This window comes from Carex rostrata, chromosome 13 (genome assembly GCF_964058835.1).
Source record: "Carex rostrata chromosome 13, lpCarRost1.2, whole genome shotgun sequence".
In the NCBI taxonomy this organism is placed as follows: domain Eukaryota; kingdom Viridiplantae; phylum Streptophyta; class Magnoliopsida; order Poales; family Cyperaceae; genus Carex; species Carex rostrata.
In genome coordinates this window covers 3129489-3149077 of record NC_135930.1, presented here as the reverse complement: position 1 = coordinate 3149077, position 19589 = coordinate 3129489, and the positions used below count along the sequence as shown (strand labels likewise).

Genomic DNA, 19589 nt, shown 5'->3' with positions numbered 1-19589 from the left:
ACTTTTTATTTCATTAATAGCGCTAACCAAGTTTAATCTTAATTAATTGAAATTTTTAGTGGTTTTATAATAGATGACCAATCATATTTCAAACTGATTTAAATTAAATACTGGTTCTATTTAATAATTGACAGCACATCTATATATATGATTTTCCTATTTCAGTTTATATAATATTATTAAAAGTATCAAATATATTAGTACAATTTTCGTTTATTTCAAGAGGAACATAGGCATTTTCATGCATGTGAATTGTGAAGGGTCTATGGAAATGATTTTTTTTTTTTTTGAATTCATAAACAATTTTCAAGAGTAGTCTCATGAAACTAGTTGCACATGAAAATCTCTCATGTCTGCTCATGAAATGTCTCCTATCTGCTCTTAAAAATAATTTTGCATGATCCACCACCGCCAAACAAATTAAATATTATATTTTATTGAAGGTCCATAAAAATACTTCATCCCATACGCATAGAAATAAGTCTCTCGCTATTAATGCATTCTAAAGTATTTTTCTCACCTTTCTATGTACGTTTTTTTTTTCTCAATTTATGCTGAAGTAAAAAAAAAAAAAAAAAAAGTTAAAATGGGCCATGTCAATTGTCAAGCCGTGATTAATTAATCTCAAAAGATCTTTGAATTACCCCCAATAAATGAATGAACAAACGAAGGTTGACTCCGTGGCAAGATCACGACCGCACGTTAATAAATAAAACGAAGAAAACCGGTTATTCCCGGTCGCATATTTCGATTCGATCATCTAAAGTAACTCAAACATTGAGTTTTGATCTGGACCTTCAATTTACTCTGGCATGAATATTAAAGGGCGGTTTGGTCTTATCAGACGGCCTATATCCAAACTCAATATTTGAGTTACTTTTGTATCCGATCTTCGCATCTTTTCCCTCTGGTTCTCTCTATTCTCTTCCTCTTTCATTTCATTCCATTTCCAAAGAGAGAGGGAGAGAGAGAGAGAGCAACTCGCAAGCGAAGGAGCTAATTGAGCTCCGGTTTCCGTAGCAGAGCGAAAAACTATGGGTGAGCTTCTTCTCTCTTTTCTCCCTGCTTGTTTTACAAATCTCTTGTTAATCAAACTATGCTTGTTGGAGTGCGAAATCATATTTGCACATATGCCCTTGTAAAATCCGAATTATTGCTACTATGACAACAACGAGTCAGTCTTGTTTCCTTTTCCTTAATTGCCCTTGGTTAATTTGGATTAACCTTTTGCTTAATTGCAAAAGGAAAGAGAATCCGAAAAGGCTTATGCCTTGTTCTTTAATTCAATATACCCTGTATTAACAGCGCTAGTTTAGCCTTTATGCAGCGCACCTACAATAGAGAAAATGAAAAGGCTTATGACTTGTGTACTGCATGAAGCCAAATCAGCGCTGTTAATATCCTTACCTTTTGCTTAATCAAACTATGTTTGTTGGAGTGCGAAATCATATTTTGCACATATGCCCTTTTAAAATCTGAATTATAGCTACTATGACAATGACGAGTCAGTCTTCTTTCCTTTTGCTTAATTGCCCTTGGTTAATTTAGATTACCTTTGCTGAATTGCAAAAGGAATGACAATCTGACAAGGTATTGGGACTTCATCGCTATTTTTCTTTTAATTTGAAGTCAATATACACCCTGTATTAATGGCGCTAGTTTGGCTTTATGCAGCGAACGTACAATAGAGTTAAAATGAAAAGCTTATGACTTGTGTACTGCATGAAGCCAAACCAGCGCTGTTAATATCCTTACCCTGTAGTCTGTAGCTTTTAGCTTGTAGCTTTTCTTTTTTAGTAATTTAAAAATTAGGAAGGGTTTTGCTATTGTTTAAATTTGAAGTCAATATACACCCTGTATTAACAGCACCAGTTTGTCTTCATGCAGCGCACGAACGATAGAGTTCAAATGCAAAAGCATATGACTTGTGCACTACATGAAGCTAAACCAGCACCGTTAATATCCTTACCCTGTAGGCTGTAGGCTGTCGGCTTGTAGCGTTTCTTTTCTGGTAATTTAACAATACAGAAGGGTTTTGCTATTGTTATTTTGAAATTAATGTAATATAACTTCTTGTGATAGTGCCTGGAGAACTACCAATGGCATCTCTGGTGAAAATCAAAACCTCTGCATTCTGCTTGTTACAATATGTAAGAATTTTTCTTCAATTAATTTAAATTTTAATTCCTTTTTTAGTAGAAACCCCGGGTTATGTATGAGATCAACATGATTTCCATATGAAAATCCTCTTGCTGACTAAATTTTACATTTGTTAGAATTTTTAAATGGTCAAGAATCTTTAGATTAAGTGATTTTTTACATATCTAAAAAAATAGAAAAAAATTAAAACAAAATGTAAAATTTGATCTACATGTACATTTTCATATGGAGATCATGTTGAACAGTTTAGATTGATTGTTTAGACTTTGAAAATAGAGATATTGATCCATAGTATGGACCAATATGCGCTATGCATAGTACCATAGCCTCACTCTATATTTAATTTGTTAATTATTGTTGTTTGTTACTTCAGCAAGATGTTTCCATCTCAAGACCAAATTTGCATCGATTTGTTCTGACAAATCAAACGAAGCCATGTCTTCAACCAAACTCTCAAAAACTAAAATTTCCAAAATTGAGTTATAAACCGCATGGATGGAAGATTCATTCAACCGGTCAAGCTGAAGTTGCGGTTTTAGAAGACGAAACAAAATCATGGGAAGAATCCAAACAGGTTCTCTCCAATTTTAATTTTTCAGCCGAAGAATCTGATAAAATGCTGAAAAAAGCATTTGGTTGGGTGAATTCACCTTATTGGAGTGAAGAGAGAGAGAAAGTAACCCCAAATGTTCAAACCATAACTCAAATTTTGGATTATTTAAAAAGTTTGGGTCTTTCTGATGAAGACCTACACAAATTATTAAAGAAATTTCCCGAAGTACTTGGATGTAGTTTTGATGAAGAAATAAAACTAAATGTGGGATTGCTAGAAAAAGATTGGGGCATTTCGGGAAAAACACTCAGAAGCCTTCTTTTGCGAAACCCTAAAGTTCTCGGGTATAATGTCGATTGTAAAGGAGATTGCATGGCCCAATGCACTAGATGCTGGGTTAGATTTTGATTTTTGGTTATAGAGCATCTGTTTAATCCTTCATACTGAGATGAGAAAAGAAATACTGTGAATGAATATATTTCTTGTACATGTTTATATGTCAAGATGATGATTTACACTAGTTTTCATATGTCCATGTACATTTTTTTTTTTTGAATTAGCAAGCAAAATGTCTATTATAGATTTTTATTTATCTTTGGAAGATTCTATAGTTCCCCTTTTTTATTTTCAAATCCTTCTCAACCCCTAAGGTTCTTTTTGGTTATTTTTCTTGATAATGTTAGATTTTGAAATTGCAATTTCTGTTATAAAAGTTTAAACAATTAAGCCTAAACATTATAAATAAATAATTGAATAATGTTTGGAAATGTCAAACAGTGATATGAAGATTTTGTTACTGTACTTTATCGTCAAATCCATCTGATTATTGCTTCAAAATGATTGTAAAAGTTCATCTATCGTAGAAGATCGAAACATACTTGTGAAATTACAATTAGATTCGTGTTTTCCTCAAATATTTGAAAAAGTAAATCCAAATGATGCGAATTCTCATTTTCCTCCAGTCAATCTGACTTCATTTTAAAATTTGCGGATCTGCTTTAAGATTCGTGCCAATTTATATAATCATCAACTCATCTGACATCTCATCTCAAACCTATGCGAGCCGAAATGCCCAACTACGATAATTGGCCCAAAAAAGGACCATTAGCCCAAATACCTCTCTCACGCTCTCATACACCCGTAACGCACAAATCAAATGGTAAGAACGATCAACATTTTCAAAGGAGAGCATGAAACCCTTGGTTTGTACAATCTATAAATCTACTGGCAAAGAAGCGAGATTCAAAACCCTAGGTTTTGACGGAGGCACCGCACACGACCAATCCAACCCGAGGCGGAGGTGTCGCGTCGGCGCCGGTGAATTCGAGATCTGAGTGTGGTCCTCGTCGGGGTAAACTTCTTTTATTTTATTTTTATTTTTTTCGATTTATTTTGTGAGGTCTGAAATCCCTCTGAAGAGATTCGAATTCGTTTCTTAAGTCTTAAGAAAATCCAAACCCTAGATCTGAAAATCTTTTGACCTCCTTTCGTGGGAGTTCCATTCCTATTTAATTATTTGTGATCTAATTGCAAAATGAAAGAATGTAAAGAAATAAATTATTGCATTTAGTTTACAAAAGTTTCTGACAGGCAAGCAATCATCAGAGAAGATCTTGGAGTAAGATTAAAACCCTAGGTTTTGATGGAGGCAACCAATATATATTACCAATTCGCCCTTGGATGAAATTCTAATAATATTCTTAGGTTTAAGAAAATCTATATACTGGATCTGTGTTCATGATCTCTTCAACTCTTCTTTGATTCTAAAAATTATTTTCATATTTATTAATTTATTTGTTTGTTTTTGGTTGAAAACTTACTTGCCTTACTTTCTACAAAAAGAAAGCAAAGTAAATAAGTAAACATGCATCCGAGACTTTTGACAATATTAAAACCTACCTAGTACTGAAACTGGGAAGCAAGCTTTTGATAATCCTTCTGTTATGAACTAATATTTACTGGTTGTACCAGTGTCCTCTCTATAGCCCTTTGCATTTTTCCTGGTTTGTTTCAATCTTTTTGGGTTAAAGGTGAGTTTAAGCTGGTCTAAATTGATTGTTGATTGCACCATTCTTATCCCTTATGCAACACATGTTTGGTATTAGATATCATGGCTGGTTATTTATTATCACATCAAATCTAACTTTAACTTCAAACTTCATCTATTTTTTTTTCTTCAGGAATATAATTTATCAGATGTGCCAAGTTGCAGTTTATGACTCTTTATCCAAGACAAAAAATGGGTACAGGAAAATAAGTGCTAATTTGAGAGAGGCGAGAGGTGGGATTAGGTGATTGTTGCTTGCGGAGGTGCAAGTGTGAGGTGATATCATTTGTTTGAGGTGCTGCCAAGACTAGTGTTTGCCAAGCTACATAATAAAAATGTTCACCTTTTTTGAACTTGAAGAATTTATATCTAGGATATTTCTGTCTGTTTTTCAATTTTGAAATACTACCTCTTTGGTTAAGGATTTGCCCAAATATTGTGTGCTTGATGTTAAACATCAGTGATTTATGTAAGATAATACTTGTTTTATTTATTTGAAATTTGTTTTTCATTAAACATTTTATTTCTTGACAAATAAGTGCTAATAAGTGCTAATTTTAATGAAAAATTAGCACTAATTTGTCAAGAAAAACATGTTTCACGAAAAATAAACTTCAAATAAAAAAAAAATATTATTTCACATAAATAACTGACGTTTAACTTCAGGCACACAATACTTGGCAAATCCTTAACAAGAGAGGTATTATCTCAAAATTACATAGCATCCAGAAATATCTTCGGTACAAATTCTGCTTATTATAATATGTAAGATTTTTACTTCATTTTGTTTAAATTTTATTTCCGTTTTAGGTACCCGAGATTAAATATGGGAATCACATGTATATTTAGTTATTTACTGTTTGTTAATTCCTTTGTTTTTTGTTCCTTCAACAAGATGTTTTCATTTCAAGACCATTTATTTTGGCAAATCAAGCAAAGCCATGTCTCCAGCCAAACACTCAAAAACTAAAATTTCCAAAATTGAGTTGTAAACCGCACAGATGACAGTACATTCAACGGGTCAGGCTGAAATTGTGGTTTTAGAAGATGAAACGAAATCATGGGAAGAATCCAAGCAGGCTCTCTCCAATTTTAATTTTTCAACCGAAGAATCTGACAAAATGCTGAAAAAAAGCATTTGGTTGGGTGAATTATTCACCTCGTTGGAGTGAAGAGAGAGAGAAAGTAACCCCAAATGTTTAAACCTTAACTCAAATTTTGGATTATTTAAAAAGTTTGGGCCATTTCGGGATTAAGGAATTTCCAAAAGACCTACACAAATTATTAAGGAATTTCCAAAAGTACTAGGATGTAGTTTTGATGAAGATATCAAACTAAATGTGGGATTGCTTGAAAAAAATTGGGCCATTTCGGGAAAAACACTCAGAAGCCTTCTTTTGTGAAACCCTAGAATTCTAGGGTATAATGTGGAATTGTGGATTGTAAAGGAGATTGAATGGCTCAATGCACTAGGTGCTGGGTTAGATTTTGATTTTTAGTTACAGAGCTTCTGTTTATTCCTTCATACTGAGATGATTAAAGAAATACATGTTTACATGTGTTGTTTATATGTCAAGATGATGATTAACACTAGTTTTCATTTGTGCATATATATGCTTTTTTTTTAAGGAGTAAGAAAAATACCTATTATAGATTTTCATTTATCCTTGGAAGAATCATGCTTTTTTTTTTTTTTTTTTTTTTTTTTTTAAAAAAAAAAAATTTACTTGTTCTATCTCAAAACATCATGTTATATTAAGTTTTCATAGGAGAAAGGGGACTCGGGTCGGACCAAGCCAGAGGAATTGAATATGATTCATTTCTTTAATAAATTAAAAATATCTTAATAACGGCTCATGGAAATGTCTCATCTAAAAATAAGACCAGCTATACAAATGTGTAACGTTCATTTAAAAATAAAATAAAATAAAGATTTCGTTCAATACATAACTTATTTTGTTTCGTTAAATAAAATAAATAAATAAAGATAGTCTAGCCTCTTGTAACCTCTTTTAACACATGTCCTGCTTGCTATTACCTATTTTAAAACATGTCCTGCTTGGTGCTTGCTATTATGCATCACGTTTTCTTTATGAAAAATATCTTAGTAAGTTATAATTGAGGTGATTTTAACATTACTTTTTTTTAATGCACAACAGCACAAGCGATATAATTTTAAAATGATTTAGCACCTCAGTAATTATAGTGTCAAGACATATCATTTGAATATTTTCACAAATATTGCATTAAATTATATTGTAAGTATATTATAAATTGTTATAAATAAAAATCAAGGTTCTAAATAGCGTTTATCGCGTCATAGCGGGGAGCCTCCAAAAAAAGCTATAGCAAATAGCATCGCTATAGCGAAAGCTATGCCACATAGCGTTTTTTTATTTTTATAAAAATTATATTATAGATTTGTACTAAATATCAACATTATTTAGTCTCATAGAACAATAAATAGTACCAAATTGATTAAAAAATTATAATATTCATATTGAAGCAATACAAAGTCTAAATTGCGACTCAAAAATATACATAGTAATATTAATATCATAAACTATCGATATTTTTTTATTCAAAATATCTTCAACATCATAACATAATTTATCTTTTTTCTATTTAAATTTCAAAATAACTTAGAAATTGAAAAGAAAAAAAATTCATACTTCTACTAAAATAAACAGATGATTCTTGAAGAAATTCTTGGTAGTCCCTAAAATTTTCATAATTTGGCAATTATTTATTTGATTTATCATCAGTTAAAAAAAAACCAAGGACAAAATGAAAAATTTATTATAGCGAACCTGAATTTGATATAATGTAATATTCATCAAAATTAAACAATATCTTCACCATTTATTTATTTTAAAGCCCATATAAATTGAAAAAAAAAAATAGCTCATGTTGCATAGCGTGCGCTACACGCTATGCGCTATAGCGGACCGCTATTACCGCTATAGCGTCCGTAGCTCAAATAGCGTGTGTTAATGCTATATCTTAGCGTTTAGAGTCCAAAAATGCTATAGCGCCACTATAAAGGCACTATAGCGCGCTATTTAGAACACTGATAAAAATATGTTGTCTCACAATTATTTAAGTTGAAGAATTTTGAGCCGCAATGAATCAGTTTAATAAAATTTCAATAATTCATTATTATCAAAATTAGAAAATAACATATCTCACTGATTCATAATTATCTGAAAATCAAAATCTAACATTTCGAACTTAATTAACAAACCATCACAATCCGAATTACATCTAGTAACTTTCAATCTTTTTTCACAATCCGAATTACATCTAGTAACTTTCAATCTTTTTTTTATAAAATAAAAATAGAATTAATTTCACTGCTGTGATTCATTATCTTTCCGGCTACTTGTTTAATCTCAAAAAAACATGTTATATTAGTTTTTAATGGGGACTAAGGTCGGACCTAGTCAAAGGAATTGAATATGATTTATTTCTTTAATAAAAAAAAGAAGAAAATTATTACGTACGTAGTAAATAATTATGAAACACACGAGATAATTGAGTTTTTTTATATACGAAAAGATATTAAATAATTAAGAAGTTGTTTATACTTGAAGATTAAATTTGATAAGTAATAGAATCTTAATAATTAATTAAAATTTCAAACAATTTCAATAAGTGATTTTGCGCATTTTCTGGTTTCGTTATAGTTGGTAGACGTAACTGGATTTTATCTAGTTATAGGACACTTTATGTGTAAATTTGTATAATATATACATGATTATCAATCAAAAGGAATATTCCCAACGTCCACCAAATTTTTTTCTTATTTTCTTTTAGTAAATAACAATAAAAGTATTTTTAACCAGTTTTTGACCAGTTTATAATATTATAACAAAGCGGAAAACAACCATTGCTTAATGAATAAGAACTTTAAATATCTATTTGCTCACTCAATCCTAATATTTATATATTTTAATATTAGTTTTCTCAAATATCATACTCGGTCATTATGTGCAACATTTATCATTTTATTGTCATATATTTTATTTATGATAATAAAATGTTAATTAGTAACTAAATAATTTTGGAACATAAACATAAGAGTTTATTTGTTGAACAATATATTTCAATATTTTTTTAGTCATTATTAGCTTTGGGAGATTCATATAAATAAGCGAACACAACATATGCATTCAATCATCACGATATTTGTATTGTCCACCTAAAATGTTCATAGAATTACTTATTTACCCTCATTAGAAAAAAAAAATACGACTGTAGCATGTTTCCCGCCCGGACGTCTCTATTTTTTGTTTTTTTTTTTAAATGTCACTAATTCAAAGGTGAGTGTAATAATCTGTACCTGACTGTGTGTGGTACGTCCTAGCTATTTGACTGGTACATGGTGTTATACTGGTGTTTAATACTATAATAGGTAATTAGGTATATTTGGTTAATCACCTTTAAATGAAGTTTACTTTCATTGGGGTTTTGAGTTCATATAAATTTTTTTAATTCCAATTGGCAAATCGAATGGCTTATTATATGACGAAAAATAATTGTACAAATTATTTGCTTTTTTTTTTTTTTTTTCGGTTGTCTCATGTCATGTTTCTGACATTGCTCCAAGACACAATACGAGTCTGGATCCTCTAAAGTGACTCAAATTTTGAGTTTAGATTCAAAATTGAACATACTCCTATACTCCTATGATAGATCAAAATGAGCATTTAGAATGCGTTTGGATGAGGATTTGGATTAATGAGAGTAGTGAGCTACAGTAGTGTAATCAGAATTTTTATTAGGAATAGACAAAAAAGTAAAATATTAAAAAGTAGTTATTATTTTTTAATAAAAATAAAATTGTTATGTTAAAAATTAATTTTTTTCACTATATTTTGTGATTAAGACAATTTTTATAATAGTTTAAAAATAAATGGATTCACTGTATATCAAGACTCAGATAATATATGGATGTTTTTAATTCTTTGTGAACCAATCATTATTTATATTTTTATACTTAATGGATAAATACACTATGTCTATTTAGAAGGAAATATCTAATTATCCTTCTTTTTCAAAAAGTCTCCCTTCACTTGTTTCTCAAATCAACAAAATTCTTTTTTGTTAAATTCAAAATTGACACAAAAAAGACCGAATCAAGTCACAAATAGATTAGAATCACAACAGAGATAAGCAATGGTCCAAAATAGAGGTAGACAATGACCTAATTTTATATAGATTTATAGGTAATTCAAAATCCAAAGATAGGCAGTTGCATACCTTTGATCCATGCTGGCTCCATCTCGGTGAGCTAACTCAAATTTTGAAATAGTAAACTAATTCAACTTTTTATTAACTTAGTAAAATAGCATGTTAATTCATTGTCCCATCCAAACACATTTAAACATAAAATAGCAGTCTGTAATAGTCACTGACCCAGATTAACATACCAAAAAGTAGGGGTGTTTATCGGTTCAGTTCGGTTGAAACTAAACCGAACTTGGCAAACCAAAGTTACAATTCGGTTTTAAAAATAGAGCCGAATCGAAGCGAACTGAGCTAAAGTTTTATTTCGGTTTGTTCGGTTCAAACCGAAATATATTAATTTTTTTATTTAAAACAATTGATTTATAATAAACCGAAGTATATTAAGAAATAAACTAAGATATTAAGAAATAAACTGAAGTATTTAAAGAAATTGATTAAGAAATAAACCGGAGTATTAAGAAATAAACCGGGGTGGTTCGGATCAAATTCATAATATATAAAAGTTCGGTCGGTTCGGTTATTTTGGTTTTGAAAATTTTCAAACCGAACCAAACCGAAGTTATAATTCGGTTTTAAAAAACAAATCGAACCGAACTATTAAACCAAAAAAACCGAACCATTTGATATGAACTAATTCGTTTCGGTTCAAAACCGAATAAACTGGACTCAATGAACACCCTACCAGAAAGAGAAAGAAAGATCTCGTAATTACGAGAGGTAAGCTGGAACTGGATCTCGAGGACGAGATTTGTTTTGAATGGGGAGGGATATATTGCCGCGAGAGGGTGACCACGAAGGCACGCGCCCTCCATTTAAATTCTAACTAAAGGCTGAAAGTGGGGTCTGCATTTAATGTAATGAACTGACCGTGACCGTGACCGTGACCGTGAAGCGACTCGCTGATTGGTGGGCCCCATGCGATCAAAATGGGGGAGCTTCCTCTGCATTAGGCTTATAAAAGGCCCACGCTACCAAATGGTGCATGTTCGTTGACAACAAATATACGTTTTAATCATTTTTCTTGATTATTGTTTCTGTACGATCGCTTATAAAGGGCATATCATTGTCTACTGAATAAGAATTTGTGTGTTTTTACCAATCAAATTTATTCGTATAAGACATTATTTTTTTTTTTTTGGCTAATTACAACATATATTTTGGATTTTTAATCATTTAAAATTTTGTTCATTAGTATTTGTACCTTAAATTTTATATGACTTAATTATCCGACAATTATTTATTTTGCATCCGTATTTGAATTCATATTCGTGAGTTATTCGTTTCGTATCCATATTCATTTAAGATGAATTTGATTTTGAAATTTGATATATGTTTATTATCCGTATCAATATTCGTATCCGCTCATTAAAAAAAACTAATACAGATATGGTATCAGCATTATCTGCTCAGAATCCATATACCCCTAGAGCCCCCTTCAATTGCTACTTTCAATACTTTTTTTTTTCTCAAATGTGCTAGTACTTTTTTTTCTCAAACCTTCAATTTGTCTTATTTTGATCCTATTATTTGAGATGTTAATATATATTTTAATATTGATTTTTTCAAATATCATATTTGATATTATATGCATTATTTAATGTTATATTTGTTTTTATATCTAATTATAAACGTGCTAGTAACTAAATAACTTAAAAGGACACAAACATAAGAGCTTTTTTTGTTGAACAATATATTTTTACATTTATTTAAAAATCATTGGGTTTGGAAGATTTATATAAATAAGGTAACATAACATATTCATTCAATTATCATGACATTTGTATTGTCCACCTAAACATGTAAAAAAAAAAAATGAAGTTTTGATGACTACAAAATGCTTTAACACAATTACTGCAATATATACCTTGATCCAATGGCCATAGTCACCTCATAAGGTCATCTTTTAATTTTTCTAGAATAAATAGGATTTTGTATCTTATCATCGGTGTCAATTACCATAGCTGGCAGCTGACTCGGATAATTATATTAATAATTTTTCTTCTTTTTCTATCATTATCAAATAAGAAATGATCGAATTGATATGTTTATGGTGTTTACTATATAAATATTTTTTCATCTTCCAATTTGTTTGTAGTTTCCTAATAAACAAAGGGGTCCTGCATTCCATTTTTTTTCAACCTCCAACTCCTATATATTGACTATTTAAATTGATTTAATAACTGTATTATTAATATCAATGACAATTCATAATAAGGACACACTGATAACACACTGTAAGCGTGTATAATACTTGTAATAAATTCGATATAGATATTTATCATTCAATAATAGTTTGTACATTATTAATGCGATTTATTTAGCTATAGACACTAAATGATTTATGTGCTAATTAAATAAAGATCATTAATAATACTAATTAGATAAATACAAACTGGAAACTAATTTTAATTATAATTTTAATATTATTGAGTGTTAGGAAGCTGACACTATAAGCAGTATGCTGACAATTACCAAACACTTACTAGCTAGTTACTATGTATGTGGGATGTCGACGGAAAAAAAAAAAAAAAATTACACGAGACTCATGACAAGAACTTGATGATTTGATGTATTTAAAAAAAAAAAAAATTGAATACCAAATTTATCAGACACACACACACACACATATAGACGTTCGCTAGCGTGCTATCTATTGTTAAGGCGGTGCTGTACGTCTTGTTGTGTTTTCCAGCGTTGGATGTACTTTAAGATTTGCGTAGGGATGAGGTGCTGTACGAGGAAAACGGAGACGGAAACATTACTAAAAGGCCTAGGCTATTCGAAGCAATACCTGAGTTACCTTAACCCTAAATGAGCTTACTAAATCAGATTAAAAGAAATATTATTTGCTTTATTGTTTTGTACGGAGTGCCATCATTTGAGATACATGATTTTATCACGTTTTTGTTATTTCTAGATAGAAAAGGTGTTAGAGAAAAAAAAGAGGAAACCATGCATGAGTATAAAAGATGGTCCATTTTAATAGCAAAATTGTATAATATAAATTTTGGGCTCATCAACAAGTAAAAAAAAGGTCTCGAAATAAAGAATCTTATAGTAGTTTTGTCACACACATAAAAAAAAAAAAACACAATATTTCTAACATAGTTTAAATACTATTTAATAATAGATAAATTTTGAATTTTTTAAGATATTAGAGAAAATTAAACACAGATAAAAAATGAAACAAGATACTTTTTTTCCTAATTATAATCAACAAGTATAATATATATTAAAATTATATTCTTTCCAGATTTGTCAGCTAAAAATAGAACCTACCAGCTGACAATTATCCCTACACTTCATCTACAATATTCAGTGCATGCTTTCCTATCATAACATGAAGCACTATTATATCAAAGAAGTAAACATCACATTTTGTTATCAATTACCAAGTTGAAAGAAATTGGTGGTCAAGATATGTTCCTGCATGTAGTGGTATGATACAAATTTGTGGTTTGTATCAGATTATTTTATAATACATGAAATATTAAAATCGCTGATTTTACTAATTAAGTTTGTATAAAGAATTTCTGGCTTAATACATCGATGGATCAAAAAGTTTGGCTTATTTGAGTGAAGGAATAAAAGACCTAAACAAATCTCACTGAAGATGCGAGTCCAAAATTGTCATGTGAGAGATGAGATGTTATCTGCACAACCCAATCAATTCTCAATGCTTTTGTTAATCAAAACTTAATAAACGAGGTCGAGATTTCTGAGCATGATCCTATTAGGTTAACAATGTTTGGGTGTATAACTCTATTGAGAATGACAACATGTAAAAACAAAAATAATTTGATTTTGAGAACTTTGAATTTACTTTTAAGAAATAGAGTCCATATAATAAAGATAATAAATTGTGTACATCACAACTGATGAGAATTAAAATATGATAAAAATATCACAGACTATAATTTGACTGCTCAATTATGAGTTGTAACAAATTTAATGTATTATTACTATCTTTAGCATAATTTGTTACCTCTTGCCGAAACTCTGATATGTAAGATCAACCGAAATGATCTATTAGCATAATTTGTTACCTCTTGCCGAAAGATCAACCGAAATGATCTATCAGAGTTTAGCATAATTTGTTACCTCTTGCCGAAAGATCAACCGAAAGATCAACCGAAATGATCTATTAGCAAATAGCTGTAAGATCAACCGAAATGATCTTTAGCATAATTTGTTACCTCTTGCCGAAACTCTGATATGTAAGTTCCATTCATGTAAAAGTAGAAATAAACATTAAATCAAAGGCTAAAACTTGTGCTTATTAGATCTCGGAAAATAAAATAAAATAAAAAACATATTTTTTTGATCAATTGATAGCTACCAAGGTAGTTTTACATCAAACTACTTTTGCAATTGTTTGGTATAATATAAAAACTCGAAGAAATTTCCTTAAATTTATGGTTGCAACATAAAATATATTGGAGCAAATTACAATGGCCAATCAAATTGATTGTTCAGTCATATGAAGCATATATAATGGGGAAATTTATAAACTAATCTTTTTTGGGAAAAAAAATAAACATTTCAAAATTTCTTGACAAAATACCTCTCAACCCCACTCATGTAAAACTTTCTTTTCCACTCAATTTACTCTCATCATTTTCAATTATCCATGCATTTTTTTTATATGCACGTGCCTCATGCTGGTTATTGTTTCGTTAAATGATAAATCCATAACTACTAACTATATATGCTCCGATTGGATTCTGACTCAGGTCAAGATTTTCTTCAATGCACGTGATCGGTTGAGATCAGTGTTGTAAATAACAGTATGCGGTAATCGGACGGACATAGTACCGGTAAGCAATTAATCGGGAATAATCGGTCATAATCGACCAATTAATTGAAAAAATCCGTGATTGTTTGATTACCACTAACGACTAATTGGTTGATTAATCAGTCTAAATAGACGTTTTCTACAATACTGGTTGAGATACAAGATAACAACATCACATAATTATTTTAAGACATTCATTGTGCAGCTTTGCTTAGTAACAAACAATTCATTTTTCCAACAACATATATATATATCCATTTTATTGCCTTTTCTATTAGTTTTAAGGGAGCACCTAGCTATCCCCCCGTAACAATCCTCCATTTATCCCTCAGTCATTAACTACTTGAATAACTACTAACTACCTAGGAGGACCACTTACCATTTGAGGACCATCTAATATTTAAAAGATTTTACAACTGGCGCGCGCAAGTATTCATCTATAATGCATTAAGTATTCATATATAACACATAAAGTATTCATACCTAAGATATCAAGTATTTAAAAAAAAACTGGACACGTTTTTAGAGGTGGTTTTTTTTTCTCCGTTCAATGTAATCAATATTTCTTACGATCGGTGAGAAATTTTGCAAATCTAAAATCACGAATGTTTTATACATAATTTTATCTTTCAAATGAGATCCATGATGAAATACTTTCGAGTTGTCTGTTGCACAAGTATTCATTCTCATCGAGAAAATATTCATCCTCACTGTGCAAGTGCAAATAGAAAAACTTAACACATCACTCATCCATCTTTTACACGTTTTTAGAGGTGATTTTTTTTTCTCCGTTCAATCTAACCAATATTTCTGACGATCTGTGATGAATTTTGCAAATTTAAAACCACAAATGTTTTTTACATAATTTTATCTTTCAAATGATATCCATGATGACATACTTTCGAGTTGTCCGTTGCACAAGTATTCATATCTCATCACGCAAATATTCATATCTCATCGTGAAAGTATTCATCCTCGTCGTGCAAGTGTAAATACAAAAACTTGACACATAACTCATCCATCTTTTACATATTTTTAGAGATGGTTTTTTCTTCTCTGATCAATTTAAACAATATTTCTGACGATTTGTGAGAAATTTTGCAAATCTAAAATCACGAATGTTTTCTACATAATTTTATCTTTCAAATGAGATACATGATGATATACTTTCGAGTTATCCGTTGCACAAGTATTCATATCTTGTCACGCAAATATTCATCCCTAAGATATTAAGTATTTATTCTAAGACATTAAGTATTCATTCGTATACCTCTATTTTTTTTCAAAAAAAAATTTATATCATTTGTTAGTACACAATAACATAATTCATCATTGATAAAGCTTTATTCTTTGCAAATAACTCTATACTTTATGAGGAAAGAGAACATAGACATGAAAGAGATTAATTACATTCACAGATACAAAAATATTTTGATACGGTCGACAGTGGTGGATCTGACCCGACAGAGGCGTGCTCAAGTATTTATTCATACACGTTGAAGTATTCATTCATACATGTTGAAGTATTCAACCCGGCAGAGGCGTGCTTGATTGGGATGAAGTGATGAATGATCTCCGGCAGAACGTCTGTTGGAGCAGGAGCTGCAGGCATAGATGGAAAAAATGGAGGCGGAGGCGGAGGTGGAGGTATGAGAGGGAGGAAGCTTATCGTATTTACTATTTCGAGGTGGGAGAGGGTGGGAGGTGGGAGAGGGAGAGAGCTTATCGATGGAAAAACGGAGGCGGAGGTGGGAGAGGGAGGTAGAGGCGAAGGTGGGAGAGAGAGGCGGAGGCATAGGTGGGAGAGGGAGGCGGAGGTGGGAGAAGAAGGTGGAGGTGAAAAAAGAAGATGAAGGTGGAAGAGAAAGAGAGAAAGAGGAAAGAAATAAATGTTGTTAGAAATGGTAGTTATAGTTAAAATAGAAAGTTAATTAGTTGGAAGATGAATGAGAGATGAATAGGTGGGGATGTTATAATTACTCTAGTTTTAAAGTACCTATTTTAACCTTTATTAAAAATATATATATGTAGCATGTTTTAGAAACATGTCATTTCCCCCATTTAAAACTGAATTCTAAAATGCATGAGATTTCCATTTTTTACTTTACAATTGTCTGATTTTTTATTAGTTTTAAGTTTTAACCAAATTATTACCAGCTTGTAAGGACAGAAATTTGCCATATCTTTTAGTTTGAAAATCAGTTTAGAAAATGAGGAGGGTTCAAATGCCTCCATGTTTTTGTGCCTCCATTATGCCTCCATCTCTCTCTATCATTTTCAAAGTTCAAACAGTCGATCCGAACCGCTCAATCTAACCTCCATACTAAAATATGTTTGGAGACCAAATTTTATATTTTTAGGAATTTTTTTACTATTTTTTTAGATAGGTACAAAATCAGTAAATCTGAACCATCTAAAAACAGTATTTTTGTACCTATCTAAAAAAAATAGTAAAAAAATTTCTAAAAATATAAAATTTGGTCTCCAAACATATTTTAGTATGGAGGTTAGGTTGAGCGGTTCGGATCGACTGTTTGAACTTTGAAAATGATGGAGAGAAATGGAGGCATGATGGAGGCACAAAAACATGAAGGCATTTGAACCCTCCTCTTAGAAAATTTAGTTAAAATGGTATCCTAGCAGTGGTTTCAACATAATTACAGATTTACATCATTCTGCCAAAATTAATTAACTAAAACAAAAAACTGAGATGGTAATTAAGTAATTCAAAAAGTACCTTTAAATAGTTGATCCTTGTGTTGGTTGAGAAGGCTAGCGGCACATAATTAAAAGCATATATATATATATAGTGACATGTAAATCATGACATCTTCCCATCGACCTTGCTTTTATACTCCCATTCTACTTTTTCCTTCGTTCAGAAACAAAAATCAATGATAGAGAAATTGTACTTGGTATCCCATCGAGCCCGTCCGACTCAATTATATTTCAATTATACTCTCATCTATCTTTTCCTTTATTCCATAAGAGAAGTTGTATCAATCATGTTAACTTTCTCATAATTTCAAGAGTGAGGCTATGGCACTATGTATAGTGCGGATTAGTTTGTACTATGAATCAATATCTTTGTTTCTGAAATTTAAATAATCGATCTAAACCATTCAACATGATCTCCGTATAAAAATGTACTTACGGACTAAATTTTAGATTTTTTTTATAAATTTATTTTCAATTGTTTAGATAGGTAGAAAATCCGATATTTTTAAAAATACCCATTAAAAATATTAATTTAATAAAAATAACCAGATCTGAACAGAAATTTTAAAACTACCCAGATCGCGGATTTTTTCCGCGCTCCGGAATTTTTATTCCGGGCCGCGGAAAAAATTCGCGCCCCGAAAAAAAAATAAATTAATTTTTTATTCCGAGAGCGGATATTATCCGCGGGCCGGATTTTAAAATTTTTTTTTTTTTTTTTTTAGAGTTTGGAGAAAAAAAATTTATTTTTTTGGTCCAAATTTGCACCTCTGGTTAACATAACAAAACACCTTCAAAAATCATGAAAATTTACCGACATGCATTCTTGACTTCATAAAATAAGACTATAAAGTTTCATACAAAATCTCAAAACAGATTGTGAGATATCGGCTCTCAAAAATTGCCCGAACTGCTGAAGGAGTGCTTCTGACCCCAACTTTGCACCTCTGATTAACATACCAAAACACCTTCAAAAATCATGAAAATTTACCGACATGCATTCTTGACTTCATAAAATAACACTGTGAAGTTTCATACAAAATCTCAAAACAGATCGTGAGATATCGGCTCTCAAAAAATGCCCGTACTGCTGAACGAGTGCTTCTGACACCAACTTTGCACCTCTGATTAACATAACAAAACACCTTCAAAAATCATGACAATTTACTGACATGCATTATTGACTTCATAGAATAAGACTATAAAGTTTCATACAAAATCTCAAAACAGATCGTGAGATATCGGCTCTCAAAAATTGCCCGAACTGCTGAAGGAGTGCTTCTGACCCCAAATTTGCACCTCTGATTAACATACCAAAACACCTTCAAAAATCATGAAAATTTACCGACATGTATTCTTGACTTCATAGAATAAGACTATAAAGTTTCATACAAAATCTCAAAACAGATCGTGAGATATCGGCTCTCAAAAATTGTCCGAACTGCTAAAGGAGTGCTTTTGAGCCCAAATTTGCAACCCTGATTAACATATCAAAGCACCTTCAAAAATCATGAAAATTTACCGACATACATTCTTGACTTCATAAAATAAGACTGTGAAGTTTCTTAGTATATGTTTTATTATGTTTCAGTTTTCAGTTTTGTTATGTTTCATTATCTCATGGTCTATTTTGAGATTTTGTATGAAACTTTACAGTCTTGTTCTATGAAGTCAAGAATGCATGTCGGTAAATTTTTATGATTTTTGAAGGTGCTTTGATATGTTAATCAGGGGTGCAAAGTTGGGATCAGAAGCACTCCTTCAGCAGTTCGGGCAATTTTTGAGAGCCGATATCTCACGATCTGTTTTGAGATTTTGTATGAAACCATATAGTCTTATTCTATGAAGTCAAGAATGCATGTCGATAAATTTTCATGATTTTTGAAGGTGTTTTGGTATGTTAATCAGAGGTGCAAAGTTGGGGTCAGAAGCACTCCTTCAGCAGGTCGGGCAATTTTTGAGAGCCGATATCTCACGATCTGTTTTGAGATTTTGTATGAAACTTTATAGTCTTATTCTATGAAGTCAAGAATGCATGTCGGTAAATTTTCATGATTTTTGAAGGT

The 19589-nt window shown here is 31.0% G+C and overlaps 2 protein-coding genes and 1 pseudogene across 4 annotated transcripts in view; all 3 read left to right on the top strand.

Moving 5' to 3' along the window:
• LOC144564207 (uncharacterized) overlaps nt 1-13933 on the top strand; it is a 30740-nt gene extending 16807 nt beyond the window's left edge. Inside the window, exon 11 of the mRNA XM_078313769.1 lies at nt 13921-13933. The gene's annotated coding sequence lies outside the window, so the exon portion shown is untranslated. The remainder of the gene's footprint in view (nt 1-13920) is intronic.
• Nucleotides 903-3233, top strand: LOC144564567 (uncharacterized). 2 transcript variants are annotated; one of them, XM_078314166.1, is made up of 4 exons: nt 939-1038; nt 1888-2011; nt 2083-2150; nt 2534-3233. In XM_078314166.1, the coding sequence occupies exons 3-4, from the start codon at nt 2100-2102 to the stop codon at nt 3119-3121; spliced, it is 639 nt and encodes a 212-aa protein (XP_078170292.1). In that variant the 5' UTR covers nt 939-1038; nt 1888-2011; nt 2083-2099; the 3' UTR covers nt 3122-3233. The 2 variants fall into 2 exon arrangements, with proteins under 2 accessions (XP_078170291.1, XP_078170292.1); XM_078314165.1 differs by lacking the exon at nt 1888-2011 and having other exon boundaries at nt 903-1038.
• Nucleotides 3791-6350, top strand: LOC144564566 (uncharacterized; annotated as a pseudogene). The gene is made up of 2 exons (XR_013514651.1): nt 3791-4064; nt 4894-6350. The product of XR_013514651.1 is annotated as an uncharacterized LOC144564566 (transcript).
• Nucleotides 13934-19589: the final 5656 nt, after the last annotated feature.